Source organism: Cibotium barometz, chromosome 31, assembly GCF_041138505.1.
Source record: "Cibotium barometz isolate CiBa-2024 chromosome 31, ASM4113850v1, whole genome shotgun sequence".
Classification (NCBI taxonomy): domain Eukaryota; kingdom Viridiplantae; phylum Streptophyta; class Polypodiopsida; order Cyatheales; family Cibotiaceae; genus Cibotium; species Cibotium barometz.
In genome coordinates, this window is record NC_141076.1 from 43946482 (window position 1) to 43970050 (window position 23569).

Below are 23569 nucleotides of genomic sequence, written 5' to 3' on the forward strand. Positions count from 1 at the left end.
ACACAATTAGTGCTTAAAAGCACACTTTGAAAGCTTTGAAGGCTTGAAAGTTGATGTTGATGTTGAAGCTTGACGGAAATGAGATTTATGAATATCTCAAGTGGTTGGAATCTCTTCAAAATCAAGAGAAAGCTCAGCAACAAAGATTTACTTCATCACTTGATTGATTAGAGCAAAGGAGGTGATGATATGAGCAAGAAAAAATCACCAAAAATGAAGCTTTAATGGAAGCTTGAGGGTGAAAAAAGAGAGGCGACTGGATTGTTTTGACTGTAGCCGTCGCGTCAGGCCGCCATCGGAGCTCAAACCCAAGCTGTAGACTCTCCACTTAGTGGGCTATCAAAGCCCTAAAGAGCCTAGCCTAATAATGGCTCACAGGCGGGCTACTGATGTACGACCAGCGCTGCAGCTCAAAACTACGCCGGGCTGCTGCAAGAGGAATGTTGCCGCGTGGAAGCACCTATTTCATCAATTGGCCGTACGACCTAATGCGCCCACGAGTCTACTACATCTTCCATGAAGACATCTCCACAAGATTTTTCCTCTACCGGCTGCTGGAAGGCCTCCAATGGAAGAGGGTTGAGCTCCACACAAGAAAGATAAGCAAAAAATGGATATTTTTGACCTATTCTACACCACAAGTGGTTCAAATCACCTAAGCACCACGTGGTATCTAGAGCTTAGGTGATTTGAACCACTTGTGGTGTAGAACAGGTCAAAAATATCCATTTTTTGCTTATCTTTCTTGTGTGGAGCTCAACCCTCTCATGGTGGAGGACTTCCACAAGCTTGTAGAGGACATATCTCTCTGAGATTTCAACTAAGGAAGTATAGAGCACACCCGGGCGGATCATTTCGTACGGGTAATTGGCTGATTTCCCTTGGCGCTACGTTTGCATTCTCTCTGCAGCAACCCGCCTGCTTCTGCGCAGGTCGTACAGCCATTGCCCGGCTGTAGACCACAATAAAGCAAGAAACCTTAGGGCTATGGTAGCCCATTGAGTGGAGGTGCTACAGCTCTGATTTGAGCTCCAACAACGCAGCAACGCGCTGGCAATCAGAGAAAAAACTAGTCACCTCTCTCTTTTCCTCTCAAGCTTCCATTAAAGCTTCATTTTTGGTGATTTTTTCTTGCTCATATCATCACCTCCTTTGCTCTAATCAATCAAGTGATGAGGTAAATGTTTGTTGCTGAGCTTTCTCTTGATTTTGAAGAGATTCCAACCACTTGAGATATTCATAAATCTCATTCCCGTCAAGCTTCAACATCAACATCAACTTTTAAGCCTTCAAAGCTTTCAAAGTGTGCTTTTAAGCACTAATTGTGTTGTTTAACACTAATTACTCTATTAATCCAGCAAAGAAAAAGTATTCTTAAAAACTAATAGTGTTATTAAACACTAATGGTGAACTAATCACCAAAATAAGTGTTATTTTACACTAAAAATATACTTTTTAGTACTAATTGTGTTTTATACACACTAATGGTGATATTAATCATCACCCAAAGTGTTGCTTAACACTAAGGTGGTCTTAACCATCAAAGGAGGAGGTCATTTACATTAAGGAGGCTCTTCTTCATCAACATGGAGGCCGGGCACACACCATAAGTGCCACATTCAAGTCTTCATCGTCAACCCGTTTCTTCCAAGGAGAAATGGTGCAACCATGAACCAATTGTCTTCATCTCATGAGTCAAAGAGGTTGAAGATCTCTGGTTTTTTCATCAACAAACTCAATACTTGAGTTGTTTAAACTTGAACACATGTACACTAAGTGTTCATTTTCAATGTTGTTGTGTATTACCCTTGAGGCCCTTGTTTGTAAGAGGCATAGGCATGTAATAAGCCGTATGCTCTCGTTTCCCAAGCCCAAGGCATGTTATTCCGCTGCATATTCTGCATTTTCATCGTATAAGATGAGTTGTAAGGTTGAGCATAGAATCCCTAAATGCTCTACCTTGTTGTCTGGCATGATTTTAAGCATCTTTTGACATTGTTTTTGTAAGAGGCATTGGCAACATTATAAGCCATGCCCTCTCCTTCTTGAGCCAAGGATAATCAACCTTATTGGTTTGAGCATTTACCTCAACCACTTACTCACTCTCATTAACCTTGTAACTTCAAACCCTAATGGGTATCATGTAACTAACATGCACAAGAGAAGTTGTAATTGTGGAGTAGACACTGCCCTTGACCAATCCATAAGGCAAGTGGTAAGACCCTCCCTTTCCCTTTCCCATTTAAATCTACCTCATTGCCCATGGAGGAGATATGGTATTCAAGGGAGCATCAAGCATGTTGGAGGAACATCTATACGCAAACCATTTAAGCAAGGGTGGCAGCCTTGTCATGATCATTGTGTGAGAATGGTCAAGGTGGAAAGCATGTGGTGAAAGCAACGGCATGTACGACTAAAGTATGTCATCTACAAGAAGTCAAGCAAACACAAAGAGTGGGGTGCACCATCATTGAGGTGTACATCTTCATCGACAACAAATAAAGACTTAGATGGCATCAGTGTATTAGCCTCTAAGGCTCTAGGAACACATTTGTAAATCCTAGATAACCACACCTATATTCCAAACCTTGTACGCCTAATGTTATAAAGGCATCCTATGTCCAATACCACCTATTCCATTCTTCCATAGTTGGTATTGAGGGGGGGTATTAAGAGACTAAGGTTATGTAGAAGGGGAAGAGGAAGGTGTGAGTATGAAGGGACTTAAGGTCCACTAGCTCATCTATTTAAAGATGAGGCCATGAGGCATTTTGTATGTGAGCAAGGCCTAGTTGTATGCATAAACAACTTAATAAGCAAGATATTGTTCTTGTACTTTGTGAGTCTCTCCTCTCCACACACTTGATCTAGCATGAGCACCACGTTTTCTCAACAAGGGAGAGAGAGAGAGAGAGAGAGGGGAGGGGGAGAGAGAAAGGCTTGAAAGTTGAGAGTTGAGAGAGAGAGAGAGAGAGAGACTAGAGCTTTTAAGGTCAAGCTATGGAACTTGAATGTGAGGAAAGGTTGGAGGAGAGGGCACTTTAAAGTTGAGCAATGAGGCTCAAGAGCTCACGCCTTTAGGCAAAGACAAGCCAAAAAAAAACAGTCAAAAAAATAAATTTAAAAAAAGGGTCAAAAACAATCATAAACGGCCACTTTTGCAAACGGTCAAAAACTGCACCAACAGTCAATTCGTACCGTATGAGACCATATAGAATCGTACCATATGAACCATACGTATGAATAGGTTCATACCGGTGCAAGAGACAACTATGGATGGGTGGCAATATCACTTAGCCATATACAATCTCAAATGGGGCCTTTCTCGTGGAGGCATGCACTATGTTGTTGTATCAACTTGTATGCAAACTCCACCAGCGGCGGCAAATACTTCTCCCAACTTGTTTTCCAATCTGCAACGTAGCATTTGAGGAGATCCAATAGAGCTGAATTTGCTCTAACCTCACTTTGCCCATCCGTTTGGGGTTGACGAGAAGTCCAGCTTAGTGCCCATATTGTCAAACAGAGCTCTCCAAAAGAGGCTCGTAGTCCTGGGACCTTTATCCCCTTAGGCATACCATGGTATGTGAACACTTGTGCCATAAATATTTTGACTATATCTCAAGCTTAATGGTCTCTCCGACAAACAAAAAGTGTGCCTGCTTACTAAACTTGTCAACAATGGTCCAAATAGCATCATTGCCTTGTTGAGTATGAGGCGAATCCATGATAAAGTCCATTAGTTTCCCATGGCTGCGAGGGAATGGGCAACGGCTGAAGCAAACTGTTGGGTGTTGGACTCACACACTCACACACAAACCTGCACATTAGGGTTAGGTGCAAGGTAGAGAAGCTCACACACAGAAACGAGAGAGAGAGAGAGAGAGAGAGAGAGAGAGAGAGAGAGAGCCAAAAGTGTGGTATCCACAAAATGCAAGTCAACTCTTGCATGTGTGCCACATCCATATAATATAGAAGTACAAAATATTATATGTTAGAGTGTCCTTTCACACTCGATGTCCAAGGGGAAAAACCACATGGAAAAAAGTGCCCTTGGTTAAGCCCTGTTCACACATAGCACTATCATAAGTGAGCATATGCCTACAAATCCCCCCTGTAGTGGAAGTGTGAACCTGTACAAGGTAGCAGATCACTCTCTGCATGAGAGTAAGCCCAAAGCTTTGCGGAAAGCTTCAAACTTTTCTCGAGGTAAAGCCTTTGTGAAAAGATCTGCAACATTATCCTGTGTAGGGCAATAAGATAATCTGATCTCCCTTGCATGTAGCCTCTCTCTGACATAGTGATAATGGCTATCACTGAGAATGGTGGTGGGTGTCTGCTGACACTCACGAAGATCAGCCAATAGTCTCCTCAACCATACACAATCCACTGTAGCTTTAAAGATTGCCCTGTACTCAGCCTCACAAGTAGATGTAACAACAGTGGGTTGCTTTTTACTCAACCAAGATATACATGAACTGCCAAGAAAAAAACAATTCCCACTGGTGGATTGCCTGGTATCATAATCACCAGCCCAATCTGAATCACTGTATGCATAAAGCTGCAAGCTGCCCCCCCCTGGGATAGAACAAACCAAGATCCAGGGTACCCTTAAGATAACGAAAAATGCGTTTGACTGCTTGCCAATGCTTTGTGCCTGGACTGTGCATGAATTTGCTCAGCAAAGACACCCCAAAAGATATGTCTGGCCTCGTGTTACACAAGTAAATGAGGCATCCCACTGCCTAGCTGTAAATGCCGGCCTCAAAAGGCTCTCCAATATCATGCATAGTAAGCCGTACACATGGTTCTACCGGAGTAGAAATGGGCTTACATTCATCCATGTGAAACCTTTTTATCAAACTTTTTATGTACTTAGTTTGCTGCATAACAATGCCATCATCTGTATGCATAAACTGTATGCCGAGATAGTAGTGTAAAGGCCCCAAATCTGACATATCTAATTCAGCTTTCAAATCAGCTTTGAAATCTGAAATTTGTGGTTTGCTTGTACCTGTAATGAGCATGTCATCTACATACAAGATGACTATGAGAATATCGGGATCGGTTTTCTTCACATACAATGTGCTTTCAACTGGACTATTCTCATAACCTTGGCTGGTTAGATGAGCGTGTATCTTATCATACCAAGCTCTTGGAGCTTGCTTTAACCCATACAATGCTTTGTGCAACCTGCATACTTTATGTTCCTCACCAGGAACTACAAAACCAATGGGCTGATTTACATATACTTCCTCCTATAAATCCCCATTTAAGAATGCAGTTTTGATATCCAATTGATGCACTTTCCATCCTTTATGGGCAGCCAATGCAATCACTGATCTTATTGTGGTCATTCTCGAAGTAGGAGCAAAAGTCTCTTCATAATCTATTCCCTTTTTCTGGGAGTAGCCTTTAGCCACAAGTCTTGCTTTGTACCTGCCAATAGTACCATCAGACTTTCTTTTGACTTTGTACACCCACGTTGTTCCAATTACATGCTTGCCTTTAGGCAATTCCACAAGATCCCATGTATTGTTCTTCATTATAGAAGAAATCTCAGCTTGCATAGCTTGCAACCAATGCTCATTCTCATGTGCTTCTTCATAAGAAGAAGGCTCTTCTGAATCAAAGAGACCACCCATTGCGAATGCAGACTCCCCACGATGTACATTCAAAGCATGGCTAGAACTAGCCCTTGTTCTACCTGTGAGTGGAGCTGCAAGTTTGCTTTCTTGCAAAGTTTTCAGCAACCATCTTGGCACTGACTTGGCTGTGTCTATGGCTGTTTGCTCTTCCCTGACAAGATCTTCCACTTTCAGCTGCTGTACTTGCCGGTACAGATTTGGTACATCATTGGTGAGCACTTAGTACTGTTGGTGAGCGTTTTGGTTGCCAATGATGCCATAGGTATGCTGGGGAAGAAATGAATGTAATACTTGATTATATTTCCGGGTACTATGAGCTAGGAACTATCGAAAAGGCCCCTGAGTGAGCAGGTGGTAAGCGTTCTAGTACCAATGATGCCATAGCTACACTGATGAAGGAATGATTAGAAATTAGAATTCAAGCTAGATATTTTGGAGGATTATGATCAGTGATACTCTGGTTTCATGAAAGATTGTTTTGAAGATAGCTGAATCTGTGAAAAAGGTAATTTCATATTGGGTGTGTAAGTGGTGTGACTATCTTGAAGTTTGCTTGAAGCACCGGCTTTGAGATGGGCAAACTTCCTATCTATGTTTCATTTTCAGATTTTACATACTCCTGGTAAGAAGAATGTAGTGGCCGATGCACTACGAAGGCCTCAAGTAAGTGCTATTACGGTAGCCTATCATCAGGACTTATCAGATATGCGAAATTCTTATCATACAGATGATGATTTTCAGCATATATGGGCTGGTTTTCAACAGGGTATAACAGCCCCGAATTACTCCATACGTGATGGGTATTTTATGTTTCATAATCGCTTGTACATAAGGATTTGGGGCAGAAAGTGATGGATGAATGCCATGCACCACCTCATGCAGGGCATAGAGGAATCCTTGCCACTACACAGGCTTTGGAGAGATACTTTTTGTCAAATCCCCACGGATCCCCTCGTGATCGATCTTGGTTCGAAACTCGAATCCTGCAAACAAACGAACAAACAAACAAGCAAGGGGGTGCAGGCCTGACTCACCCCCCAACCATGACAGCCGTGGGCGAGCCCACAGTCTTGGCTGTCCCCACCGAGCCACGAGCTGAGCTAACTAGGATGACGTACCGACCAATCTCCTCCTCACGACGTCCCATACCGCCACGAAGCTGCCCTCGCGGGCCTCGAGACTGCTATCGGCCTCAGCTGCATAAAGCAAGTGCACGTTTGCACTAGATTCAGGCTCCAAGACCATAGAACTCTCACAAACTCGCGAGACTCTCTCTAATACAATAACTAACCTTGGCCACCCTTTTATAGGCTCTTGGCCGGTCATCGAGCGTCCACACTTGGCCGCCCGCCCGTCCATACTTGGGTGCCCGCCCGTTAGTATTTCCCTAACTCAGCTCGTCAATCAGCCTGCCTAGTTCCAAGCGACCCCAAGCCTCGAAACTAGTCTTGCATGCGTATAGCACACGGTAGATACACACTGTGCACATGACATACTCCCCTTCCTCTAAGAGCTCACTCCTGACCTCACTAAGAAGCTAGGGTAATCTCTCTGAAGAGTAGTCAATGTCTCCCATGTAGCGTCCTCCTCAACACGATCCTTCCACTTGATCTTGTATTCTGTGATACGCGTATGACGCAATCTTCGTTCACGAAATCCAAGAATCTTTTCAGGTTCGTGCGGAACGAATGTCATGTCCTGGACATCTATGATTTCTTGAGGAGTAACTAACTGATCTGCTCCACCCAGTACTTCCTTAAGTCTACTGACATGAAATACAGGATGAACTTTCACATGAGAAGGCAAATCCAATTCATATGCAACTGAACCAATCCGTCGTGTAACACGAAATGGTCCACAACATCTAGGAGATAATTTCGGAGATCTACCTTCAGAACTCGCAAATACACCATCGTTCCTTCAGAGAACTCTCTGGGTGAACGATGTCTATTAGAATAAAACCTGTCTCTGTCTTGAGCACTTCTAATAGATTCCTTTGCAACTTGTAACATTTCTTGCATATCTTGCAAAAAATTATGTGCTACATCATGCTGAAGTCCGGAGAATCCTACTGTAACAGGTGATCTTGGTTGAAAACCATACATAAGCATGAAAGGACTAAACCCTGTACTTGTATGTTTAGTACTGTTATATGTAAATTCTAATATAGGAAGATAATCCTCCCATGAACTCTGTCTTTTGGATACATATGCTCGAAGCATATCCTCCAAAATCTGATTCACTCTTTTAGTCTGGCCATCAGATTGAGGATGATCAGAGGAACTCAAATTCAAAGTTGTTTCCAACTTCTCAAAAACAAGTTTCCAAAAATCACTCGTAAACTTAGAGTCCCTATCACTGACACTGTCCTACGGTAACCCGTACAGTCTAAACAATTGCTCGATAAACTGCCGAGCTAATTGCGTAGCTGTAATAGTCTTCCGGGTCGGTAAAAATCTAGCCATTTTTGTCAAGCGATCTACCACAACTCAAATAGAATCGTGGCCTTGATGTGTTCTTGGCAATCCGGTAATAAAATCCATGGAAATACTTTCCCATTTATTACCTGGGATTTGCAAAGAATGCAACAACCCAGCTTGTCTAAAGCGTTCAGCTTTATTTGCCTGACAAATTTGACACTTGAGAACATAATCTTCTACATACCCTTTCATCTTCGGCTAATAAAAAGTGTGTTTCACTAATGATAGCGTCCTGTGTACCCCAGGGTGTCCAGCAGAAGGGGCGTCGTGACACTCCTTTAGAAGCTTGGACCTAATGTCCGGGATCTGTGGTACACAAATTTTGTCATTACGGAATAGCAAACCATTCCGAATCATCCACTGGCCTCCGGCAACCTGAATAGTAGACTGCTCAGTCATCGAGTCTTGGTCAATCAATGAGCTCCCGTCTTGGATCTTCTGCCAAAATGGACCAAAATAACTATCAGTCCTGCAAAGCCCTCTCAATGACTCAAATAAGTCAGTAGAAATCTCGGTGAACGACTATTCACCTCTCTAATCCGACTAAGCGCATCTACAATACTATTCATGGACCCTTTCCGATAACGGATCTCAAAATCAAAATCTTGCAGTAACTTCGCCCAACGAGCTTTCCTACCTCTCAAAAACAACAAAACCAAGAAAAGAACGAAGTTGTTTCACTGTTCGTGGTATAGGCCAGTCCAAAACCTTCTGAACTCGGTCATAGTCAATGCTCAATCCATCTCTAGTGATCTTGTGTCCCAAGTAAATGATGTTGGTCATAAAGAACTCACATTTACTTAACTTAGCATATAGTCGATTCTGTCTTAAAATAGCTAAGACAATCGTGAGGTATCTGACATGACCTCAAGAGTACGACTATAAATCAAAATATCATCCAAGAACACCACCACAAATTTCCCCAAATGTTCACGAAAAAGGTCATTCATCATTTGCTAGAAAGTGGCTAGAGCATTAGTTAACCCAAAAGGTAATACGAGAAACTCGTAATGGCCATACCTAGTCCGAAAGGCGGTTCTTTCGACATGCCTTTCATGAATACGTATCTGGTGATAGCCAGTACGTAAATCTATCTTCGTGAAATATTTCGCTCCTGCTAACCGGTCAATCAGGTCATTTGATCTAGGGAGAGGATTACGGTTCTTAATGGTCAGCTTGTTCAATCTTTTGTAATCTATACACATTCTCCAAGTATTGTCCTTCTTTCTCCTAAGCAACACAGGTGCACCCCAAGGTGATTTACTTGGACGGATCTGGCCGATCCTCAAATAATCTTCGAGTTATTTAGCCAACTCATCTTCCTCAGCTTGGCTCATCCGATAAGGTGGAATACTAATACTAACAGGATGAGCACCAAGGATCAAGTCAATACGATGATCTACTGCCCGTTCAGGTGGTAAATCCGATGGCAGTTCCTTAGGAAATACGTCTTGAAACGAATCAAGTATCTTCTGTAATTCTTTGCTTTCAAACACACTTAATTCATTCACATCCATGAAAGGGATGAGAAAAGAAGAAAGTGGAATCAATACACGATGGAAAGCGGTATACAAAGAAGAATCCATTATATTTCCAAAATCAATTGTATTTACAAGAGGTCCCTGAGAGGGATGGATACAATCACCTAAAATACTATACTTGGTGTCCCTATGCTGAAAAGAAAAAATATGACTAGACCAATCTATCTGGACGTCAAGAGTCTTAAACCACTCAATCCCTAATAACAAGTCTACATTTTCCAGATGCATAACATAGCATTCCAGAGTATCTTTGTAGTCCTGAATCTGGATTGGAAGCATCTCCACCTTGCGATCCCAAACTTGTCTTCCCGCAGGTAGACGTACCTCATAGGTATGGTCGCTAAGTGTCGTATCAAGACTCAATTTCTGCACAAGTTTGTAGTTAACAAAGTTATGCAAACTGCCAGGGTCTAAAAGAATGTGAATTTTATGGCCATTCACTTCTCCATAAACTCGGAGAAGATCATGCAAGCCAAATACCTTAGAATTGAACATACAATCAGAACAAGTACTAGGGCGAGAAAGTACAGTAATTGACGTACCTGTCAAAGACAACTGGTTAGCTGTCTTTGGCTTGGGTCCTGCGTTTGACTTGGTACCCTTTTTCTTCGGGCACTCGTTACGCATGTGTCCTTTTTCTTCGCAGATAAAACAACGTCCTTCCTTCTTGAGCTTCAAAGCCCAAAGGAGTCGTTTCTTCTTTGCTGGTGTCGAACTTGAATTCTTCGAAGGTTGGTCCGAAGACTTGCCTTCAGTCATGTTAGCCATAGGTGCGGAGAACTTTCTTTTATGCTTGTTCCCCTGCTCGGTAACGGGTTTCGACTTGGAAGAGACCATCATATCGTCATAGATACGAGCTGAATGAATAGCCTCATCCAAAGTTTTACAAAAAACCCCAAAAGAGTAGTGGGATCCATCTTTGTAGCTTTCATCTGCAAGTCACGAAACTTCTGGAGGTAGACCTCATAAGTGAGGTGCTGCGAGGTTATGGTCAAAGCTAAAAACCGGGCAACAACATCATACTCATCCTCTTTCATCTGCAAGTCACGAAACTTCTGGAGGTAGACCTCATAAGTGAGGTGCTGCGAGGTTATGGTCAAAGCTAAAAACCGGGCAACATCATACTCATCCTCTTTCTTGAGGAATTCTTTCTTGAAAATGTCTTCAAATTGTGCCCAAGTCGTTGGCTTAGGGTTGAGTTCCTTCCACCAAAGCAAAGCTTTGCCGGACAGGAAACCTGCTGCTAACTGGATCTTCTTTCCATCATCATATGGATGAAACTGAAAGTGAACTTGCCACTTGTGTAGCCACGTGTCCACGATCTCCTTGGTTCGCTGCTTTTGCTCGCCCCCGAACGGTTCCGAGTAATGTTGGGACCTAAAGCTGAAGCCAAGGTATCCATACCCGAGAAAGTAGAGAGGGTAGTGGTCAATAGAGCGATGGAGTTCTGCAAAGCTTGCATTTGAGCGTCCATTTGTGCCTGACGTTCCGACGAAGCAGCTTCGAGAGCTACTTTGAACTCTTGGAAATCTGATTTTGACACAAAATCGTCAAAAAGATCAGCATCGGTACCTTCCGTAGCCGGCAAGCCTTCGCGTTCCACGAGAGGTTCCAACTCCGATTCTTGGGTCAACATCGTGAAGAGGGTACGTGAAGAGAAAATTCGATCTTTGCACAACAAAAGTGCGAGCGAGCTTGAGAGCTTGAGAGCTTGAAAACTTGAGAACTTGAGAGATGTGTGGCAAGAAGCCCACGTGAGGGGTTTATAAAGGTTTCCCAAAAGCCAAAAATCTCGAAAAGCTAGGCTTAGCTTTTGCTTTGCTTTTGTGTTTTTTTTTTCTTGAATATATATATATATATATATATATATATATATATATATATATATATATATTCTTTTTTCTTAAATAAAAGAATATATATGGATATATATATTCTTTTTCCTTAAATAAAAAAAAATAAGCACCTTTAAACTTTGGAGGAGGGTCTTTTAAAACTTAAAAAAAATTTAAACTCTTAAAAAAAAACGAAAGCTAAAAACGTAACGTAAGCTTTCCTTGTTTTTTTTTTTTCGCTCCTCCAGGATTCACCCGACGATGTGCTGACTGCCGTCGATTGAAGCTGCCGGCTGCTTTCTTGCCGTCACCTGCACGCCTGCCGTCGGCTGCTAGAAACCGGCGCCTGCTCGCCAGCCTGTTGCGTTACCTGCGTTGGCCGCCTACAGGGCCTGGCTGGGTGCCTGCGTAGGCCTGGGCTGGCCTGGGCACCAGCCCACCGTGCCTAGCCTGGGCGCCTACATGGCTTGGCTGCCTGGCCGCCTGGCTTAGCAGGCCTAGCCTTCAGCCGCCTGTAGCCCAACGCCAGCAACACCTGTCTCAGCCTGCAGCACGTCATCAAGGATCACCCGCCAGCGCACAACCGGCCAGCAAATAGGCGATCCAACCCATCCAGCCCGTCTCTCGCTCTCTCTCTCTCTCTCTCGTTCAATCAACGAAAAGCAAACTTGCTTTTTTCGTTTTTCTGTTTCTCTCCCTGCAGTTTATGCGACTGCACACACAAACATGCCTCTTCTTTGCCAAGCAAAAAGACCCCACTTCTTGCAAAACAATCAACCCTTCTAAGACTACCATCTCCCATCAACATGGGATTCTTTGATGAAGAAAAAACACATACCAAATCTGAAAACTGCAGTATGCATAGAAAAAAACAGCAAGTTTTTTAACACATACCGTTCTTCGACCTCTTCTTCTCTACCTACCGACTTGCTCGTTCACGAGGTATGCTCTGATACCACTGTCAAATCCCCACGGATCCCCTCGTGATCGATCTTGGTTCGAAACTCGAATCCTGCAAACAAACGAACAAACAAACAAGCAAGGGGGTGCAGGCCTGACTCACCTCCCAACCATGACAGCCGTGGGCAAGCCCACAGTCTTGGCTGTCCCCACCGAGCCACGAGCTGAGCTAACTAGGATGGCGTACCGACCAATCTCCTCCTCGCGACGTCCCATACCGCCACGAAGCTGCCCTCGCGGGCCTCGAGACTGCTGTCGGCCTCGGCTGCATAAAGCAGGTGCACGTCTGCACTAGATCCAGGCTCCAAGACCATAGAGCTCTCACAAACTCGCGAGACTCTCTATAATACAATAACTAACCTTGGCCACCCTTTTATAGGCTCTTGGCCGGTCATCGGGCGTCCACACTTGGCCGCCCGTCCGTCCATACTTGGGTGCCCGCCCGTTAGTATTTCCCTAACTCAGCTCGTCAATCAGCCTGCCTAGTTCCAAGCTTCCCCAAGCCTCGAAACTAGTCTTGCATGCGTATAGCACACGGTAGATACACACTGTGCACATGACACTTTTTCTGGCCAGGAATGCGTAAAGACATAGATGACTATGTGCACCAATGCATGGTTTGCCAGAAAGTTAAGTTTGACAGGCATAAGACTCTGGGGTTGCTTCAACCGTTGCCGATTCTGAATCAACCTTGGGAGAGTATTGCCATGGATTTTATCATAGGTCTTCCTAAGACACAGCAAGGGAATGATGCCATCTCGACTATTGTGGATAGGTTCAGTAAGCAGGCATATTTTATTCCGGTACGGAAGACCATAAAGCCAGAGCATATGGCAAAGATATTTATGGCACAGGTTTTCAAGCATCACGGTATGCCAAAGACGATTGTGGGGGATCGTGATCCTCGCACCACAAGTCTCTTTTGGCGAGCATTGTTTGATAACATAGGAACGAAGCTGAATTTCTGTTCTGCATATCATCCAAGGACAGATGGGCAGAGTGAGATTGCAAATTCAACAGTGCTTGATCTTCTGAAATGCTATGTGGCTGATCGCAAATCAGATTGGGAGAAGTATTTGTCACTGGTAGAGTTTGCTTACAACAATACAGTGCATACTTCTACGGGCAAGGCGCCCTTTGAGATTGTTTATGGCAAGATTATTTTGCCACCTATCCTTCGCACGAAGGATGAGATATTTGCAGCAGATGAGTATGTAAAAGGGATTTGGATACGGCCTTTACACAGGTTCGGACAGCCATACAGAGATCCCAGGATAAGCATAAGAAAGCTGTAGATAAGCACAGAAAGCAATTGGATTTGAAGGTTGGAGACTGGGTTTTATTGAAATTCCAAAAGGCTCACCTTCGCAAGCAGACTGGGAAAGATGGTAACTATCCGAAGCTATCTTGCAGGTATTATGGACCATTTCAGATCTTGGAAAAGATCAATGAGGTAGCTTACAGGCTGGTATCATTGGCGGATTCATAATGCTTTCAATGTCAGTCTCTTGAAGAGATATGTTGGTCCTGAGCCGGTGGAGCCGTTTATGGAAGATCAACCCGAGGTCGATGAGCTGGAAGAGGTATTGCAGCCTGAGCAGATTGTTTTTCACAAGGAGCGGAAAGCTGCTAGAGGCAGGCTTGTCCGTAAGTACCTTGTGAAGTTCAAAAACTATCCAGCAATTAATGCAAAATGGATGGACAAGGCATATTTTAAAGACTATCCAGATCTTCTTGCGGCCTACTTGGAAGCTTTTCAGTTGCGGGCAACTCATTAGAAGCCAAGGAGAATGTCACCACTTCTCAGGCAGACGTCTGAAATGATGTCATGATTGAATACATGTGGAAGGGCTCCATGGAAGGATTGGTATCTTGGTGTGAGTTCCTCGCATAATTTATGAACTCATGGAAGGGTGGTAACCCTGGTGAGTGACTCTGGACTCATGGAAGGGTGGTTACCCTGGTGAGTACTTTTTGGCCCTATGTGGACGGCACCTGTGAACGGGCTAGTTGGATGTACAAGATGTAAGTTGGGAGATTTCATCCACTATGTTTGTGCACCAGCATATGTATGTGAGTTGCACACGCATGGATGGCCCGATGTGCAAGGTAACACGGGGCAACCCCAAGATCATAAAACAATATGTAAAGCATGGGGACAGTTGAGGGATCAGCCCGCACTCTTTTTGTTTGATGATGCATTCACAGATAATTTCATTTCGGTACAGATGGCTACTCCCATAGGCTTGGATGTATCAGATTTTGGGACTCAAATGAATGCAAATGCCGCCTTTGAGGGTAAAGGAGTTGATGTAACGCCGATCATTGGCAAACTCCGAATTCATATACAGGGATATCTTGATCATGAGAGTTTCCCCACTAAACCTGAGGATAATCATAATGACAATCTCTTCCAATAAGATTGCACAAAAAGGGTGCAAAAAAAGTTAGTGGCTATTATCAGCCCTCGACATCCAATTTAATACATATTCTTGCAACACTGTGAGACTGCATGGCACATGTAATATTAATGCCTGTGATGTACACATGCGCATGTGTGTGTGTGTGTGTGTGTGAGAGAGAGAGAGAGAGAGTACCAGATATGTGGCCCTTGACACTGGCTTTAAGAGATCATTATATGCTGTGGTAATAAGTGCTGACAGTTGCGCAGAATTTTCCTTCTCTTCCTGCTTAAGGCATTGATGGAACCATAAACTCAACAAACTAAAGGCACATCTACGCCCATGTGTCTATTAAATACAGAGCAAACACTACCCTGGTATTAACCCAAAAAAGGCTTCCCACATAAACCAAGGACCTTACCATTGATTTCCCATGGGAGAGATCCGGGTGCAGTTTCTTCATCAAGCTCTTGTACTTTGCTTCCAGGTCCTTGAGATCTAATTCATACTTCTCATCCCTGTGAGAGAGACACTTGGAAATTTAACACAAGACTATGACTATAACACAGAAGTCTATTGCAACTGATGATATAGAAGTGTTCTTACTGATGGAACAACTGAAAATGAGTGACGGCCGGATCCGGGGCTTGGACAGCATTGCAGGAAGGGCATATTATGAAGCACTTGTTATCAAACTTGGTCTCTCCGCAAGACCAGCATTGTGTAGTCGTCATCGTCCCAGTGTGTTGCTTTGTAGAGAAATGTGAGCTTCTTGTTATGCAGGAAGGCATTGGAGCGATTGTAGATGAACAGCTAGTAAAAGCATATGGCCGGACATCTAAGGATGAATAATGTTCTAAGCTCAGGGCCCAGAATTGAAAGGCAGAGGGTGAGGCGGGTTTCAATAGCAGTAAGTGTGAAGCTGTGCCTGCCCTCCTCCTAGGCACACGTTCACCACTATCATACTGTATTGGGAAAGGGTCCAAAGAGGCTGAATGCAGAGATATAAGATGACACACGCATCGCGATTTCAAATTCCAGGATTTGAGTGCCTTGCTAGCCATCTGGCTTGCTGATTATGAAGCAAATCAAAATGTGGGCATTCAAAACAGTTTGCAGAAGAAGGAATGCAATACTGAAAAGAACAGTTTGGTCATTGTATATGGGCGTTGATTAGATTGCATGCTAAATCCGAACAGGCAGGCTTTCAAGCTGCCCCACCACCCCCATCCATCACCAGCCCAACTGCTTGCGGGCCGGCGACCATCCCACCTTACAATGAAAACCTAAAGCCTAAGAATCAGGGAAGAACCCAAGACCTTAAACCTAAACCCTGAGATCATTCAAAAGCAAAGCTTGCGCCACACCATCTGTCAAAAACAAATACAAAGAACTCACCCTTCTGTGTAATTTTTTGCTAAATACTCCACCACCTCTACAGAACCTTCAATAATTATCACGAAAGCCCTAGAAAAAACTTCTGCTTTTAAAGAATGTGTACGTTTAAAAAACTTTTCTCTACTATCGATGATTTGTACCTCATACCTTCACAAGGGGGCTTAGCTCACGACCAACAGAACTGTGCGCTGCTGAAGCATCAATAGGAGCCTGCATGTTAACCTTCTATTTTGCATTTTATAAGGCGTTTTTGGATGTTAACCTTCTAAATGGTTCACAAAAACATTTTTCTCGACAAACCATTACCTTTTGCTATGTTTATTGTATATTCACACAACTTTTGATATGTATTAATTAATGCCACTGACGTAATTAATACATATACACCTCGTGAGGCCCCCCCCAGCCTCTGCCATCACCCTCCTCCTATTAGCCCCCGCCTCCCGTGCTCCTCCTACTAGCCCCCGCCATCACCCTCCTCCTACGAGCCCCTGCCTATCGTGCTCCTACCTGCTCTCATGAGCCCAAAGCCTCACACAATTTGGACCTAATTGCATATTACGCTTCTAATAAAGCATTATGTACTAGCCAAGTTCAGAGGCTAGATTAGGATAGATAAAGCTTTGTATTAGGCTTTTGAATTAGCAAAAAAAAACACTTCAATTAGTGTAGTTTAGACTCTATTGATGAGAGCCTAACTAACTAGGTTTGATTTGGTGTTTTTTCCTTCACACACAGTCCTCATAATAGACTCCATTGAAGCACTTTCGTGTTGCTTTAGCAACAAGCATCTTTGGAAGAGGTCCCCATAATAGCTTCAAGCTTATTGAAAGTCTCAAGGCAAGTATCTCAATTTGGTTTGCTCGTTACAGTGGATGTATTTTTTTAATTAATCTTATTATAAGGTTATAAGGCTACTTTAGCCTTGCCCATCTCTTGGTCATCAAGAAGGCGGCCAGAATTCGGGAAAATCTACACAAATATATGCAACTTTGCAATAATCTCCACATGCGAGAGATGAGGTTACAACAGAAGACTTCCTAGTATGCAAGTCATGAGCAATCTCGGTGTTGCTACTCTGTGGCCTACCCAAGAGGTCGAAGAGGCTTCTATCTTTGGGCATCAGCATCAGTAAAATGATCGTGAAAAAGGCTATGGTATTTTTGCTCACATATTTGACTTGCATCACTCATGTGAGGATGTTAGAGGATCATGTTATGGGATTCTTGTTGTTGAAAGTCGATCACCAAATATCATGCCAAAACTTGATCCCTCTCAAGACTTCCAATGGTCAAGCTATGTTTTTGTGAGACCAAGTGTCACCATTAAATCCATATCTTCAAGAAGAGGTCTTTCTTAGGTATCCTAACAATGTTTGGTGATTATGATGATACCAACACCAACATCTAAGGTTATAATGACCTATTTTCCCTTGTATACAAAAGGTAGAATTACATTCATTTCATCACTCTCGAAGTGTTTCCCTAATTTATTCATGGTCACCTTGGATGGTCTATGTTTAACTTTAGATTTAGGTTGAGAGCTTGTGCTAAATAAAATCCCCACAAGCTCTTTTACATGTTTTACTTTAAATTAAATGTAATAAAGAACCTATTAAATTAAATGTAATAAAGAACCTATTGGGACTTACAATTTTAATGATACTACAAAGGCTATCATTCTGACAATATCTTGGGGATGGTACTCACATTCACTAGGTGGCAGGCTTTGGACTAGTAATAGTGTAAGAATCCTCATAGGATCATTGCTTTCAAGTGGTTCCTTTGGACTAGTAATAGTGTAAGGAATCCTTATAGACTCCTTGCTTTTATGGTGATTCCTCTATCTAAGGAACTCTTAGGTTGTAACCAATCACATGATAGAATACAATGTCGGCATCTCATGAAACGCCTTTTTGGTACCCTTAGCACCTCTATGCAAATATTGAAAAATGACAACATTGTAAGGGTCTTCCTTGCATGGGGTTGTTCAGGTCTTTAACTTTTGGTCATGTCAAATGATAGTACATTAGAAGCAGTGCTGCTTTTGTTACTCCTCTCCTCTAGACTTTTGCGAGTGTGTTAATCATCCTAGTTGCTCCACTTCAATAGATGGTGACTCTCCCAGTAGTGTGCACTCACTGTGCTCTACTTAATGGCGAGAATGGTCACTCTCACTCTCTCTCGCTTTCAAGCAAGAGGCACAATGCATAATCTAATCATGCTTTCCAAGCTCTCTTCTGCTCCCTCGCACATGAGTGGAGCCAAGAGTTTTTTTCAATTATGCATAAAAGTATCCAATACAACAATGGTGAGAGTTCACTTATAAATTAGGCCATCCAGCTCACACCATGGCCGCCCAATACATAAAAAGCAAAGTTCTACTATATGGACTAATGGCCTTACAACTCTTGTGATGAGCACCAACGTATCCAACTTACTACGACATGCTTTTAGAGTGGGAATTATGTTGCACTATCATGGGTGCCCATCCAAAGTGTAGATATGGACACCATTGCTTCATAAATCATTTTGTTGTATCCATCTTTGCTCTTTAATGTGAAATATTAGTGGCAAAAAATCTATTAATCCCAAAAATGGGTGAAGCCTCCCTGATGGTGATTATGTCCTCAAGATTGAGTTAAAAATGTTAATGTAGAGAAGTAGAGCAATTCAAGGTGATTACAATCATGTAGAGATGTGCTTGATTGGTTACTTGACATGTTATACTTCTAACTTTCCTGGGGGATTGATGTCTTTAATTTGCTGATAATACTTCTAATTACTTTTTTGGGGATTGATGTCTTTAAATTTGCTTGTTGTATTTCTAATTACTTTTTTGGGGATTGATGTCTTTGAATTTGCTTTTTGTATTTCTAATTACTTTTTTGGGGATTGATGTCTTTGAATTTGTTTATTGTACTTCTAATTACTTTTTGGGGGGATTGATGTCTTTCAATTTTCATATTATACATATTGACTGCTTTAGGCCTTGGAGCTTAGTGGCTGTTTAAGAGGTGAAACACGATATAGATTCTTGCTAAATGTTGGTTATTGAGTGGTGAAGATGTAATGATGTTGACTTTTTTGATAGGCTACTTGAAGTTGACCTTGACCACTCCTTAATGATTAGTCGATTACAATATAGCATATTGTAGTCAATTGCAATACATGAAGGGTCCTGGATGGTAAACCCCATAGTTAGCTATGTTGTTTACAACAAGGCTACGAAGGCACAAGGTTCTACCAACAACAGAATTTGTGTTCTCTTACAAGTGATTTTGGAGGACTAATTCTCTAACTATTTTCCCCCTTTTTTCTTTTTCTCCAACACTTCTTCTTTTTTTTCATTATTCTACTTTCTTCATTCACTCCCCTAGCATTGTCTGCTTCCTTCATTTGATGTTGATTGTGCGCATGTAGTAGGCTTTAGAGACCCGTGGACATTGACTTTTTTAGAAGATTAGATTATTGTGTGCAAGGATGTGGGTATGGTTTTAGGAAGCCAAAGTTGAGTGTTACTTTCATGAAACTTTTGGCATGTAGTAGGCTTTAGAGACCCATGACATTGACTTCTTTAAGCTTGAGGTTGCTTGATTATTAGTTTGTGTGGCCTTTGTGGGACCACTCAGAGGGGTTTCTTGAACATCCTTAGGTAGCCATATGAGAGTATTACGCTCATATTATCCTTGTATTTATAACAATCAATCTCCACATTTTTGAAGATTGGTTTGTTGTGATTTTCACCTTTCCTTGACTGCTTTAGGCTTTCTTCAATATGGCCTTTTGGGTGGGGAGGATCCACATATTAGTGTAGCCATCAAAGTAGCCTTGGGAAATGACTAGATACCCTAGCACGTTAACCATCGGCGGTTATGTGGGTAGTGGTATAAGGTTAGGGTATGGTTTGGCATATCGTTTGATTGCGAGCCTCGAGATTTCCTTAGTTAGGCTAGTTGGAGTTCACAGAAGAGAATTGTTGATGTTGAAGATGAGACTTGATTCGGATACATGCTACACTAGAGCATTGTCTTAAAATGGTCCACACATGAAGTAAGTAGACTTTACCCTTGGTGAGCCCAGATGGCCATGCGACATGGGATAACTATGTAGGAAAAGTAGCAGTTCATAGTTCATCTTTATGAGTCGAGTGTACACCACGTACAATGGCACCGACTATGACACTGGCACGTACAATGACACTGACTATGACCGCGGAGCTATGGGGTCATGTTATGATCGCCTCGAGTATATAGGCCTATAGATACATGACCAGACCCTTCCCCACACGTGCATATATAAATACACGGTTAGCCCCTTTTCCACACGTCATGGGGCTATTGCCCCGCGTATATAGTCCTATATAGATACATGGCTAGCCCCTTCCCCACATAGTTCACCAATTATCGTTATAAGTTTACTCCTTAGCTTCTATTCATCTTAGTAGTTCTAAATGAGCCATCGAAGCTCCCTTCTCACATTAGCACAAGGGTGTGGGGCTTTGCCATCTATTATATATCACTTTAGTAATAAATATTATTCTCTATCTATGTTATTATGCAATTTGAGTTTTAAACTTTTGTGTTGTGAAAGATCCTACTTCTTATGAGTGTTTTCTTATATACACCACACATTGTATCTGCTTTCATGATGTTCATTTACATCTTGAGGAGCAGTTTGCAGGCCTTTGGATTTAATGAAAATTTTTCATAGGTTGGCTTGGTTGTAGATTCATCTTCTTAGCGAAGCATTGCCACATTGTCATGTGGGGAGTTAGGTAGCCGTGTTTTTAATAATGTTGATTATACATTGGCTTACTTACCAAACACCCTCCAAGCCTCAAGGATGATTTCTTCTTTAATTATAGTTTGGCTTACATAACCAACATCCTCGAAGCCTTAAGGATGATTTCTTCTTGAATTATAGCTTAGGCTTATATAACCAGCTTCCTCCAAGCCTTAAGGATGATTTCTTCTTTAATTATAGCTTCGACTTACATAATCAACATCCTCCAAGCCTCAAGGATGATTTCTTCTTTGAGTATACCTTGGGCTTACCTACCTCCAAGTCTCAAGGATGATTTCTTCTTTATTTATACCTTGGGTTAGCTTAACCAACATCCTCTAAGGATAATTTCTTCGTTGACTGTACCTTGGGTTTTACTCACCCCCATCATTCTCCAAGGATGATTTCTTCTTTGATTGTACCTGTAAGTGCTACATGAAAATTGCATTACAAAGTGTTACATACCATGTGTACAACTTGAGTAAAACACCCTAAGCTTTTCATTTTATGGTTCTTTCCGTGGCATGTACATGATGAGAACATGTGCATGATAATCCGAGACCCAAGGGCACCCATGTTTCCCATGATACAATGTTATGGCTAGCTTCAAGGTTGATTAGCATTCTATTCTCACTTACACACATAAGGTGTGGAGTGGCACAACTAGGTTGTAATGTTTGTGTCTTCAGTCTACAAACTGGATATGATTTTAGTGGGATTTCTCTTTGCACTTTACTATGTTGATTAAAGTTGTTAATATATTCTCGACCATCTCTGCATCAAGGTACTTTATGCCTACCTTGGGCATCAAATCTATGGTGGCTAGAAAGCTCATCCAATCCTTACTAAAGTCCATGTCTAGGAGTTGATATTTGACACATTTGAATAGAACCAATGAGATTCATTGTGTCATATTCTTCTCCAAACAATCATTCACCCATGGGATGAGTCTTCCATGTATTCAAGTAAACCTTTAAAAGTCAGCCTTCATTCTTTAAGTACATGTGATCTGAGCAGACCAATCGTGCACAAGCCTAGATTCTCATATAAACATGCGGCCTAGAGAATAACAAATGATCAAGAATAAGATTATAAAGTAGCCTAAAATAAGATTGTAAAGTAGCTTAGAATAAGATTGTAAAGCAGCCTAGAAAAAGATTATAAAGCAGCCTAGAATAAGATTGTAAACAAGTGGCAGACTAGAATAATAGGCGGGTTGAGAATAAGATTGTAAATAGTCACACATACTAGAATAAAAAGCCTAGATTCTTGCATAAACATTTAGATCATATGAATCAGGTTGCTTAAGGAATTGTGTAACCACATGATATGATAATAAGTGAATGAGAAGATCTTGATCTTGAGATCAGGCACAATACCCACCATCAACCTTGTAGCCGTTCCATAAGATTTCTTTGACAAGCATGTCCATGCATTCTAAAGGTGATTTAGCCCATTTTTCCCACCAATTCTTAGTTACAATAGTAGCACGAGCACCTCCATCCATGATTATTGTGTATTGCCATCCTCTACACACAACTAGACCTTTATGTCTTGTTCAGAGGTTATCTTCAGTCGCAATCCTTGAGATATTTTCATAGATTCGAATTTTTGTGGAGCAATGTCCTAATAGGCATTTTAATTTATGAGGATATAAATGATGGTAAACTAGGTAAACTAGCAATATCTCTTGGGTGTGCTCTCACATTCAATGTGCTCACTACTACTAATAACTAGTGATCCAGAGGCACAAGCACTCCTTTATCAAAAAATTTATCCATCAGGTCAGGAATTGAACTGAACTTACTTCTCGTTGCTCTCTTCAAATTGTTTAATAATTCGATCAGGTGTATCTAATTCCTTTTTGAAGGCTGGGCAACTAACTATTCTTTAGGTTGTTTAATAATTTGATTAGGTGTATCCAATTTCTTTTTGAAGGCTAATGGGTTGGTAAAATGTTTCGTTGTATTGTTTCAAGCCCCTTGCTAGCCTTTAATCTAGCATCAAATTTTTCTAGGCACTCACATACCATGTTTTTCGATGATTGACTTATCTCTTTTTTTAGATCAAGATATTATCCTTTTTCTTGTTGGTTGATAAAAGAGTCTCTTTTCAGTAGCAACAACTTTAGTATTGAGACCAGAGCCTGCTTGCTCCACTATCGGATCATTCTTAAAAGCACTAGTGGACATGATAGTAGTTGTACCATTATCGCTCTTGATCAAAACTTAGTTTTCACCTTTACCCACCTTCTTAGCTTATCTTCTTATGCTACCATCCTCCTTGGGTTGCATCAATTTATCCACAATAAGTGTAATTATATCCAAATATTGATTAAGTCGATCTTTACTATTAAAACTTTTCCCAATAATTTTTGGTGATTATGTTCACTCCTGCTCCCCCATCAAAGATTGTTATTGTGTGGCATCCCTTGTATAATATACAAGAATAGTTGCATTCATATAATTATTTTTGTACAGGTGCACTAGATGGTTCACAAGAGTTTGAGCAAGTTTTGGGA

At 41.8% G+C, this 23569-nt stretch overlaps 1 protein-coding gene across 4 annotated transcripts in view; it reads right to left on the reverse strand.

Moving 5' to 3' along the window:
* LOC147620900 (DNAJ heat shock N-terminal domain-containing protein) overlaps positions 1–16812 on the reverse strand; it is a 56740-nt gene extending 39928 nt beyond the window's left edge. Inside the window, exons 1-4 of one of the 4 annotated variants that reach the window (XM_086825169.1) lie at positions 16412–16812; positions 15473–16236; positions 15288–15384; positions 15062–15151 (exon numbers count right to left, since the gene is read on the reverse strand). In XM_086825169.1, coding sequence (XP_086681295.1) covers positions 15062–15151; positions 15288–15384; positions 15473–15930 — 645 coding nt within the window. In that variant the 5' untranslated portion in view covers positions 15931–16236; positions 16412–16812. Of the gene's footprint in view, positions 1–15061; positions 15155–15287; positions 15385–15472; positions 16237–16404 lie in introns of all 4 variants that reach the window. The other 3 variants (XM_086825170.1, XM_086825168.1, XM_086825167.1) reach the window with 3 other exon arrangements.
* Between the last annotated feature and the right edge of the window lie 6757 nt (positions 16813–23569).